Source organism: Camelus ferus, chromosome 5, assembly GCF_009834535.1.
Source record: "Camelus ferus isolate YT-003-E chromosome 5, BCGSAC_Cfer_1.0, whole genome shotgun sequence".
In the NCBI taxonomy this organism is placed as follows: domain Eukaryota; kingdom Metazoa; phylum Chordata; class Mammalia; order Artiodactyla; family Camelidae; genus Camelus; species Camelus ferus.
The window spans coordinates 69180910-69193668 of NC_045700.1; the positions used below are offsets into that span (position 1 = coordinate 69180910).

The 12759-nt window shown below is 33.7% G+C and overlaps 1 protein-coding gene across 1 annotated transcript in view; it reads right to left on the reverse strand.

The window, feature by feature from the left end:
* Positions 1 to 7567: 7567 nt before the first annotated feature.
* LOC102513925 (cytochrome P450 20A1) overlaps positions 7568 to 12759 on the reverse strand; it is a 47025-nt gene continuing 41833 nt past the window's right edge. Inside the window, exons 12-13 of the mRNA XM_032480041.1 lie at positions 12307 to 12396; positions 7568 to 12157 (exon numbers count right to left, since the gene is read on the reverse strand). Of these exons, the coding sequence (XP_032335932.1) occupies positions 12007 to 12157; positions 12307 to 12396 (241 nt within the window). The 3' untranslated portion in view covers positions 7568 to 12006. The remainder of the gene's footprint in view (positions 12158 to 12306; positions 12397 to 12759) is intronic.

Below are 12759 nucleotides of genomic sequence, written 5' to 3' on the forward strand. Positions count from 1 at the left end.
AAAAGAAGACAACTACAGAATCTATAATCTAAGAGTCCAGTGAGGCTATTGTTTCCCAAAATTAAGGAGAATAGTTTTATTAATGCAGCCCAAGATGACATTTTTAAGCAATTTTATCATCAGCTTGATTCAAAGTAAGCATTAAAACCTGGTAGATATTTTTAACATATTAACCCAGTCATGCGGAGTGCACTTAATTTTAATCTAATTGCACGTCCTTGTATTTGTTTCCAATTAATTATACATTGGCTTTGTCCCAGATTTAAACCCTCATTACCATCTCTTGAAATAAATAGTCTTGTTCCACATCATCTCAGATTTGACAAGCAAGACTTTTGGGTTCATGCCTTTAATAAGAATGTTGAACAAAACAAGGCCAAGGAGACAGCCTAATGGCTTGGCCCTATAAGCCTTACTGAGTTGGTCAGAGCCACAATCAATATAACTTAAACGTGGCCAGTTGTGAGTGTCCCTTAAAGGATTCATGTTTATCCAGCATTTCATCATCAGAGTCACATGACTGGGCAGAAAGTGTCATTCTGCTGAAATAAAGATACTGTGGAATTCCCTTGATGTCTATCATCATAGTGACTATCCTTAAATGAGGAATTTATGGTAAAGTACATACATTACAAGATTGTATGGGCTGTAAAGAAATAAATGTTACTTAAGTGAATTGTTTACACTGCTTGTCTTACAACTAGAAGACACATTCACTCCAGACTTCCCCTACATTCTTCCTGCACACGACCTACATGATAATTAATCATAAACATTGTTTTCATCAACTCTTAACCCCCAAATTTTCGGTCTCTCTTTTAAATGACATCAGCCTATCACTTTTAAAATCCTTAACACTCAGTGTCAACTAGTATTTAATATTACTGTATTTTCTTACATATTTTTTAAATTTATTAGAGAACAAGTAATATCTATGGCACCTAAAGAATAATACTAGCTGTTCCTTTCCACACAATGACACTTCCTATAATATTTATCCTTTTTCCTGGTTTAACATTAAAATGCTTGGAAAACTATTAAATAAGAATATCTTCCTTCTTCATGAAGATACTTTGGACTGTTTTTCTTCTTTACCTTAAGAATCTCAAAATGAGTTTTCTGGCTTCTACATGATTTTATGAGGCAACATCAAGTTGGATATATAGGTATATATACATTTCAACGAATGAATATATATATTTCAATGAAATTTAAGTGAATTCTTTTTTAAGCAATTAAGTTCCCAATTAGAGATATTACACAGTAGTAATTAGGAGAAATGCAGAGTTTTTTACTCTAACAATTACATGGTTAACTTAGTTCCCATTCTTACCCCAACAAGAAAAATAATTATCAGTGATTAATAGTTTTACATTGTTTATACACATTTTTGGATTTTTAAGACTATCAGGAAATTTTAATATCAAGTTCATATAATTTGAACATATTAAATCTTTGAAACAAATTTTGTGTATGTGATTAAAAGATAAATGACTGGAAACTAAGCTTTACATTTTTAGGCATGCTTTATCATCCAAAACTTTGGTTTCAGTTTTAGTGATATAAACCTTGGTCTCAATTTTAAGGATATTTATTTAATGGTTAAAAATGTACCAAACTATTAAAAAAAGGAGCCTTACTGTGCAATCGAGCATTCCATACTTTATAACTGCATGAATATACATTTTAAGAAGTAAGTTTAAAATGATTGGAAAGAATACACATCCAAAATTAGTTTGTAAAAAAAACCCCGAAATCCCCTCCCAATTTCAGAAAGTCAGTAGCGATATAGCCCATAAGTCTCAAACATGTTTTTTTTTCATTTTTATTGAAAGTCATATTTTTGTCTTTATTATGGAAATTACAAATATGAGTGTAATGAATACACAAATACCCACTGATTAGATGTAACAAAAGGTTCTGTTTTACCTATAATAATCTCATATTATTCTTATGCTAAAGAATTTTAAAGAAAATTACAATAATCATGACATTTAACCCCTAAATATTTGAGTATATACTTCTAAAAAATAAGGATATTTTGCCACATAACCATAATATTGTTAGCACATCTAACAAAACCATACTACCCAATACCCAATAAAACATTTTTCAAGAAGAAATTACTCTTATAAAGAGAGGAAATAACATATACCCAAGATACAACCTGGAAGAACTGTATTTAAATATTTAGAATCTACAGTAGTTTCCTGTGAGAGACAACAAAATAGCTCCCTTTCTTGTGAAAAATAAAAAGAGAATTTTTTCCATTAAACCATGAGAATGGACAACATAAACATGAAATTCTTCATGATAATGTATCTCTGTGTATAGATGTAACCAATGGGATAGATAATTTATCTTGAAAGGCATTTTTTTGGAGAATAAAAAATTCCTCAGTTCTTTAGTTTCTACTAAAATTGGCTTTACATAACCATCCCCACTACCCTGCAAAAAGTGAATTTCAGAGCTAAAGCACAAAACAGATTACTTCTCACAGCAGACACATCACCAATCAGTTCACAAAAACTGGATTTCTAAAATTGTTCATATTTTGTCTTAAATTATGTTAAAGATTTTATAGAGCTTCAAGCCTCAAAATGTATTAACAAGATTTTTATTACTGAAAACTATACTGACCTTCAATTAATAACATGAATTGCTAACTTAATATGTACCAGTTTTTCTGATTATGTATAATACCATTGAAACCTGTATGCTGAATATTTACTGACCTACAGCATGTACAATTTGTAGAACTGCTTCTTTCTAATAATCTATTTCTTGTCAGTTTCAGTAACGTTGCAAACAAAGAGGTTATACTTTGACAAAATTGCTAACTAAACACCATGGTACATGGTAAGAAGCCTCATTTGTGTAGCACAAGGTTGATAAAGAATAATGATCCTGCTGACTGCTGATTGCTGTGTTCACAAAAGGGAATGTAGAAGAAGTTAACAGCAAAAAAAGTGAATCATGATTTTGTCAAAGTAATTTTATGTAGCCTCTTGGAAAGAAAGGAGCAGAACAGAATAATTTTGATATTTTAAAATGACAAGGAACACTGAATTTAACTACACTTAAAATTTCTTCCTCCTCCACAGGAATTAACAATATATTTCTCACAGATTTCTATTACCTAAATGTCCAACCATATGAATAAGTGAATGACTCATATCACTGAAATATTTCATAGGGTTTTATGATGATATTTCAGGCAAAAATCCCATTTTACCTTACAGCAGGAAAATTTTTGGCGATTATGATTAAAATACAGGAAAGTAACAGTTCCATCAGTGAAATGGGGTTTGAGAGAAAGATGTGTACTAGATTACTTTTGCAACTTTAATAAAAATGTGTTACAAAATTGCTTTTAAGTTTGGCATCTACTTATTGCCTATTTTGTAAATAATTTTAAGATATCCCAGAGAGGTTTAAATCACTTGATGATAAATCATAAATAAGACGTTTATGGGTATTTGCAGGGACAACTAGCACAAAACCAGGAAGTGCAGCCCTCAAAAATCACTAAGTCACAGCACTATAAGGTCAGATTGTCCAGGGCTAGCTCCATGGGCTGCAACCAGCGCAGTCCCACGGAAGCCCACTGCTCAGAAGGATCCTATGCTGGGGTTTAACATTTTAAGGGCACCACAGTGAAATTCTCAAAATTTTTTTTGAATTTATGTTTCGTAAGTGAAATCCAGTGGGACCCTGGAGCGTGCACCAGGGGCTTAGAGCTTACTTCCTTACCTCCCCAGACATGTTCTCAGTGACCTCCTGCTCCCTGGTGCCCTAGACACTGCCCAGCCTCCCTCACCCCATCCCTGCCCATTACTCTTGCTGCCTTCTGCCCAGAGCAGCACTAAGATTGCATTAGCAGGAGAGTTGGTGAGGTAGGCCCACTTTCTGCCATGATCACCCTCCAGTGAGGCCCTAGGTATAGATGTGGGGAGGGCTGGGGTCCCACAAGAAGTCTGCTCTGCAACATCTTGAGGCAGGGCAAGGAAGCAATCATCTCTGCCTTGGGCTGGCCATACCACAGCATGTTTTCCAAGTGACTGAGTGGGGCTCTCTCACCTACCACTGATCCAGGTAGGCAACACTGACCCAGCATGGAGATATCAATCCCCTGGGGGACTCTCATCAACTATGGATTAAAAGAGCAGACCCATGGGTGGGGAGATCGACCCCTTCCCCAGCAAGGCCTCACATTTTCATTTTGCACTGGGCCCCACAAATTATGTAGTTGGCCCTGACTGTGCCTCTTACAAAAAAATAAACCCCAAAACCTTTATAAACACCATAGTGGGACATCTCTTTTCAACTGTGTGTTTGTTGTTGAGACTATCATCCCATTTCTCTCAGTTACCAAGAGCACCATATACTAATTTAGGCAGTTCTTTTTGCTTAGGGGGCCTCTCTTTGGTTTTAAATTCACCCTTTAAAGAATAAGATGAAACCAAAAGGAAATCACATTCTGAACAAGTTAAAAAAAAAAACTGTACAAGCCTGGGCAAATTCCCATATAAAATTACCTCTCTCAGCTTTAATTTCCCCCTTTTAGAAGGGAATTAGATTTTAAAATATCCATGGATTCTCTTAAATGTAACATAGTTTTACAAAGTCTATTAAGACTAAAGTAAATCAAAACTAGCAAATTAACTCATCATACTTCTAACCTCAACTTAGTTAATTGTCTTCAAGGGCTCTTAAATTACTACAAAACATTAATTTAAAAAAAACTGTACCACAGAGAAATTAAAATATAAAATACAAAGAAACATTGCTCTTTAGCAAGCATCTCAAAATTTCAGGCAAGCCATGTTAAGACTTCTTAAGTTAAAGTCATAGTTAATATTACTAAACAGTACCAGTGACTACCCCCTTATTCCACTGCTAAATAAATTCATATTTCTAGAATTGAAGAGAATTTCTTCCTCCTAAACTTTGGGTCTCCAAAATCCTAGTACTCTTCCTGGCTCCTGACATGCAAAACAGAGCTTCACAGACAAAGGTATCTGAAGTGAGGTAAAAGGAAGTGAAGAAATCTGATGACGGTATCTCTCTAGTATTGCTGAATTGGAGTTCAGGCCAGAAGGAGCCTCTCCGGTGTCTCTGTGCACATGCCTGGCCATTGTAGAGAAGTCTCTTGTGGTTCAATCTATGATAGCAACTATGGATTAGATTTAGATGATCTGGAAGTGTGGGAATACCTCAGTGGTAGAGTGCATGCTTAGTTTAGGTCCTGGGTTCAATCCCTAGTGCCTCCATTGAAAAAAAAAGAAAAAGAAAAAAAAAAAAAAGATTTAGATGATCCCAAGGAAGCTGGATTGGTCTGGAAGCTAACCAAGAGATTTAGGCCAAAATTTCCCCAATTTAACTAGGGCCCTCCTACAAATCCTTTAAATATGAAAATACAGATACTCAGTACAGACTCATGGTTCTACTTTAATCTAGAATATCATCTTGGGTTTGAAACCATATCACTCTCCGGAGACTGGAGAAAACAAGATGACACTAACCTTGATAGGATCACCCTGCTACAGAATTGCTCTAATGCTTGATTTGCATTTTCCAAAATTATGTAATTCCCATAGAGCACCATCTAGATTGGAATATACCACAGTGCCCAATTCTTGTGATTAAACCCTGTATTGGGAAAGATGAAAACCTCAAAGAGACAGACATAAATTTTATACACACATTAAGAAATGTTGTCATGGCAACTTGGCTTGAAGATACGTATTTTTAAATCTAAGTAAATTTAACATTCAAAACATATTTGCATCTCCTTCTAAGGCTCTGTATCAAGAATATTTTTTAAAAAAAATTCCAATTCCTTCTGAATCTGCACCTCCTTGAAAGCTTAATAAAATCCTACAAATATAATAGCAGCATGGACTTAAGCACATATCTTCAGAAGGCTACGAGAAAAATTCAACGGGAAAGCCCAGTAACGTCGTTCTTCAACTCCTAGAGGCCCTAGGCTTCTCCCTCTACATTTTAAATTGTGAGCAGCCTATGCCATATAATCTCTGCAAGGTCCTTTTAAGCTCCAAAAATCAATTACCTTTTAGCTAATGACCTTGCAACACAAGCAACAAATCATGAAAGACGAACACACCTAATTGAACAACAATTCATACAAATGACTTCAAATAAATAACTGCTCTTTAACCTAGTCAAACCAATTCTCTTAGCTTTGTTTCTTCTCACTCTGAATGATCTCCAGTATTCAGCATCAATGTTGACAGTTTTTCTTAATAAGATACCTAGCTTAATTCTCTTGATCATAAACTAAAAATAACAAAAATAATGGTTTGACACTAACGGTACCTTGTGCTTCTTCCCCCTGTAACTACAGCCTGCAACTGAGGCCTTCTGTTCCTTGTCATGTATTCATCTACAAGTTCTTTCCTTTGTCCCTTCCAGCCACTAACATAAAGTGTCCCTGAGTTGCTTCCAAAGCCAGCGAGCTGAAGTGCTGGAAAGTTAATCTTTGACACATGAGACTTTGGGGGTCTTCCTCCTGAGGTGAAGCACAGAAGAGACAGAACACAGCAAATGTCACGTCTGTTTCATTCACTGCTATGTCCCCAGTGACTGCCTAAGATCTGGCATGCATTTAGTGACCAATAAAACACTTCTGCCTGACTAAATGGGCTCTGTTTCTTTGGAAAGAAATGGAAGTCAGGAGAAGCATATAGGAGAGAGTCAGTAGGGTAAGAGGGCGCTGTGCTCTGACAAGGAAAAGAGGTGGAGGCAAGGGAGTGAGAGAATATGAAATTCTGGTGGTTTGGTTCTCAGAATATGGTCATTACTAGCCTAGAGAATTTCTAGACCATGCACAGGTTAAAGAACTAGCTAACACATGTTCCTTGAGCCTCCTACTTGTCTGTAGATCATATTGGACAAAATGGGTTCTGTTCTACAGAACACTACATTCCCATGGAACACTGTTTTTCAAGATACTAGGAAAAACTGGAAAAAGGGGCACCTTCATCAAATACATTTGGAACTTTCAGTGTTAAGCCAAGTTAAAATAGGTTTCCTCACAGTAGAACTTCTCAGTACTTCTAATTTACTAATATGCATTATAGGTATCTAAGAATGTATGTAACATGTATAGAGAACCTCAGAACGAATATGATCAAGGAAACTTTTCCTCAGAGTGTCTCACAGGATAGTGTTCCATGATACACTTAAGGAAATAATATTCTTGCTAACCTAATAAACTGCTGATCCTTAAACATTCCCTGATTCAATGATGGTCTAGTGATAAGATACAGAAGGAACAAAGGACTACTTGCTTACCAACTATTTTGATTGATGTTTTGTAGAACTATAGCCTATTCTAAACCTATGCTCACACCTAATAGAGGCATCACTGAAGTATGTCCACACAACATCTTAAATATTTCCAGTAATGGGGTACTTAGCATATCACAAAGTACTATTAGCATTAGAAATAGTTTGGTTCTCTGGGAATCTTTTTCAACTATTAAGTAATTTCAGGAATTTCCTTTATTTTATTCTATATGCACAGAAAACCTCAAAGATTTCATTCATTTATTAAAAAATGTTTACTGATTGTCTTTTTGGAGACAGGCACTTTACAACTTTATCTACGATACAGTTATACTGGTGGGGTGACACAGTTTCATTCTCTACCATCACTTGTTAAAAATTAAAACAAGAATTTGCCAGTATTTTAGATGTAAATAAAAAATTTAAATTACCAAACAGGACTATTTGTGACTTATTGCTCCTGGCATTTTATCCGTGCTGTAACAATATTCATTCCCAATCCGTAGAAAGACAGCCACCAAACTATGAACTGATAAAATGGGAAGCAGACTAGAAGAAGGAATGTCATTTCCTGCCTTTTTGTTTATTACCTGGATATTTTACAAAATGGCTCCCAGTTCAAATTTAAGAATTATCCATTCACTCAGCATCATAAAGTTCTATAAATCAAACATGAAATTGACTTATATTTTAAAAGTCTAACCCCCCAAAAGAAGACCTTACAAAAATGAAGTAACAAAGAAAAATGTTTAAAATGCTTTAAATGAAAGGTAGACCATATTGTTGTGATTGCAATAGGTAAAAATACATGTAAGTGGTAACAACAAAAAAAATCAAGTTATACAAATGGCTGCTGATGGCAGCTTATTAGTTTTCTTTTTTAAGATTTCTTCTAACACTATTGTTACATTACTCTTTTAATCATCTTCTTTAGCTATTATGAACTGTGTATCATTTGAAACTATTGCTTGATTCTCTTAAATAAAAATAAAATATACCATTAAACCCCACTGAAGATATTAAGATAATTTGAAGTTTAGATCTTTTTACTTACTGTTTCCTAGCTAGTATTTGTTATCTTCACTCACAGTATTTCTTCTCTCAGGAATTAAAAACTATTTTAGTTAGTCCTACCTGTACCTACTGTTATGTTCTAAGGACTAAAGGAGATGGGTATATAAAGTATTTGGTTTGTAACAAATGCTTGTTCCAATCCCTTGTTCTACTTTCAGCAAGTTTCAATCTCAGTCCTTTTTTTGATCAGAGCAGGTCACTCACCATGCTCAAAGCAACATTGTATTGAGCCTTTTTTGCCGGCGATTTCCTCTGACTTCTGCAGTAACAGTAACTCTTTGTTGTCATAGCCTCCCTCCCCACAACTCCTCCCCTTCTATCTTAATCACTAGTCTTAGGAACTTAGGCTAACAGGCATAGGACTGGCTAAGAAAAAAAATAAAAAATAATAAGTCACTAGCATCAATTTGTTGACATTATAAAAACCCGCCCTTGAAAAGTGTCCATTTCACTCGCAGCTGTTTTCTCACAGCTACTAAACGACTCCTTAATTCTACTGGTCGTGTCCTCACTTTTACACATTCAGTAGAAGTATGTTTTTGAAGCAGTTTTCAATCTGTCAACATAACCACATGTGAAAAAAGTACATTTTATAAAGGTTAATAGTACTTTTTGTGGATCTGGAGGAAAAAGAATAAAGATGTCTTCAGGGAAGAATCTTTATGTGTTTGCCCCGGAGTTCAAAAACAACATGGATTCTTAAAATTTCCTTTTAGAAGTTGAAATGCCATCCCAATTTGAACTTAATTATATTGAAGATTTTCATTAGGATAAGAGTAATTTCATTTCTTAAATGCTCACTGCAACATCTAGATTGTGCTACGACTTTAGTAACCTGGGTGTACTAATATATAACTGTTTTGATAGAATGGGTGGAGAAGTAAGGCCATTTTTAAAGTTGACAAGAATAACAATATCTGAGAAGCGAAAGAGGAAGAGAAAAAGAATGACAAAAGTCTGTGCTTACATTCTGAGTGAGATGAATACTCATGTTCCAGCTGTAGAAAACACTACTGCTTCATAATACATTAAATGAAGAGAATATTACATATAATGTCAGTAAAAATTGTATGTGGAATAAGAAAAGAGAGTAGGAGGATCTACCTCAGAAGTTTAACACTGGTTAAGTTCAAGTAGTGGGAGTACAGGTGATGGAATTTGCTATTTTTGTGCTTCTGTATTTCCTAGATTTTCCTACAATAAACCTATATAATTTTTCTAATAAAAATAAAACATTTTGTGTTTAAAATATAAACTTTTAATATAAAGAAAACAAATAAATAAATTTTGATATCAGGCCTACAAATAAGATAGAATCTATTTATATAATAAAATGAAACTGCACATTTGCTGGCCAGCATATTAGTTTTTTGTTTTTCCCAAACACATGCACGGAATTAATTCTGCTTTGAATTTTATGAGCCCAAAACATGGAAGAGCCCTTTCATTACACACAAAAAATGTGTTATGTTGATGTTTTTTAACAATAAACCTCTAAATTATAAAAAATAATGCAAATCAAAATCAGTGAAGAAATAGTTTTTAAAAAGCCAGAAAGCTATAAAACTTAAGAGCCATGCTACGTACGAGTCACCAGTGATACTGAAGCTACTAAAATGTAGGTCATTTGGCAAAAGAAAATAACACAGAATGGATAACTTATTTTATACATGATTAACAGTATTTTTATTTTTTAAAAATCCTCCAGAAGATGACTTATTTTTAATGTTTTAGGTTAGTCATGTAACTCTGGGTAAAATGTGCTTATTTAGCTGATTCTATTCTCCTCTATTTTCTTTGATTCCAATCATTATTAGTAATTATACAGTGCCTCATTCATTGGCAATATGCCAATGCCCTAACTCTCTGGCTCAGCTACCCTGTTTTTGCCCTGATCATTGCTGCTGATCAGGTCTCACTTGCTTTAAAATTCCACTTACCTCATCTGATTTTACTGACACTTGGTTTACACATCAATTGCCTACTCTAACCTCTCACTGCCAGTTTCCAAATCAATGAAGGTACTTGGATAACAAAAGGAAGGTGCTCTATATGCAGAAAAGCATAGAAAATAATAGGCGGAGGGAATAAATTTAACAACATGCCTTTTTAGAAACAACATGATGCTATGAACTATGAATACATTTCACTTTAAGTTTTAGAATTTAAATTATTCCATAAATTAAACATTTTTGTCAGAAATAAAGGCTGCATATGATTACTTAGATTCTATGTTTAACCACTCATGACTAGGTCTAAAATGTTAGCTGTATAACCATAAACACAGCACAAAATAACTCAGTTAATAACATTTTCGAAACTAAAATTACAAGTAGAATTCAGCAGTGTCAAACATAAGCCCACTTGCAAACATTTATCATTATTCTTCTTTTCTTTGCTATCAGCACTTGGCTTGTTTCCTTCAGTGTTATCTTTAAAAAAATGTATTTAAAAAAAAATTCTTCAAGAACAGTGTAACCAAAAAAAGTGAACTAAAATACAATGCTGTTAATAAAAAGTATTAAATATAAAACTTATCAGTACTAAAATGTAAATCTTGAAAGATACTTAACATATTTTTGAAATAACCCCAATATTTCTTGGCTTACTAGTGAGAATGAGAATTTTTCTAAAGTTTATTAGCTGTTTCCCCCCTGTGAAAGCTGTTTATACATGTCTTTTGTCCATTAATCTACTGTATGTTTTCTTACCAAATTGTATGAGCTCTTTATATGTAATATCGATATCATCCCTGTCACGTATTTTGCAAATATTTTCACCCATCTTTTTTTTTTTGGTTTTGATTTAATAAGCTCTCATTTCTTAATTTTAAGTTCATTATGTTTAGAATATGACATAATAATAAAAAACAAATTAAGGAATTGTTTTTTCCAAAAATGAGAATTAGTGGAATAATATAGTGCTTATAAGATTTCCACTGAAAAAGGACAAGCAAACCTCAATCTTAGTTTGCTACTTAGAGGAATACTCAAAACACATTAAAAAAGAACTATATTATTTTCCAAATGATTCAGAACTGTTCAAAATGATGAGCCTTGTATCAGTTATGAAATGAACACAGTTTGTCTGGGAAGGCATAACAATAGCAAATACAAGGTAGGTTATTCTATGATTATTCAAATCTAATAACAATGATTAAACATAAACTAACTTATACTTAGAAAATAAAAATATGAATCCAAAAAATAAAATTACGGAAAATCTTACTTTTCCTCTTTAAGGTGATTTACTGGAAGTATGAAAAGGAGTTAGGATTACTTTTCTCTTTTAGGAATATTCAGAAAACATTATTGTGCTAAATAATTTCTCTTCAAGAATATTAGTTTTAGAGATCAAACTAAGGCTAAGCACATGAAAATAACGGCATAGAATGTGATAAAATAAAAATTAAAAGTAGAAGGCTTCCCATTAAAATTATCACTATATTGATGCAATAAGTATAAATGCATATCATGCATTAAGACAATCTGATATACAAAAACCCAAATTTGCATGATGAAGTACTCGTTTATACTACACAACGATACTTGGTTTATAAAAGGATTCAATACAGATTTTCTAAATGGTCATTTTCCTCAACAAAGTTAAATGTGTAAAACTTTAATATCTCTTTGAGACAGTGATCCAAGCTTCTTCCTTGGATGATGTCACCAGTTCATACTTTGTTTCAACAACTTGTCCCTCCACAGGGAGTAGGTGCAGCCTCCTTACCAGTACACTCAAAAGTACTGTGGCCACCATATATGCAAACCTAGTCAGGAAGAAAGTCACCTGGTTACTAAAGATTAACACTTATACTCTAATTATATAGACTGTTCATTCTCATTAACAGTGATCATCAAAATTATAAGTACAAAGTCTGGCATCTTTCCTTTCAATTTCCTTTCTCCATCATCTCACCTCAACTCTGGGCACTCCTGTGTGCCTGAGAACCCGAGCAAGGAGAAGGTTTTCATTACCGATTCATCATCAAATCGCTCTGGATCAAACCTAAAGAGAAGATTTGGGACTGATCACATCATAGCTCCACTGGCATTGTACATATTTACATGATAAGAACACAAATATATGATAAAGTTTAAAAACTACTGGAGATAGAAACTGCTGTCACATTATATTTAAACTTCACCTATTATTATGTTCCCAAACTCTTGAACATATATTCAATTCAGTCTCTTTTTGCTTATTATTTCCAAACAACAGATGCAAAATACATTTCTCTAGAACCAGGAAGAAATGAAATTGTAAAATGTGCTCACAATATTTTATGAGATATAAGGATAAATCATACAAAACCATATAATGAGTATTTAAATTTAAGAGTGTTCAAAATATGTTACATAAGACCATCTG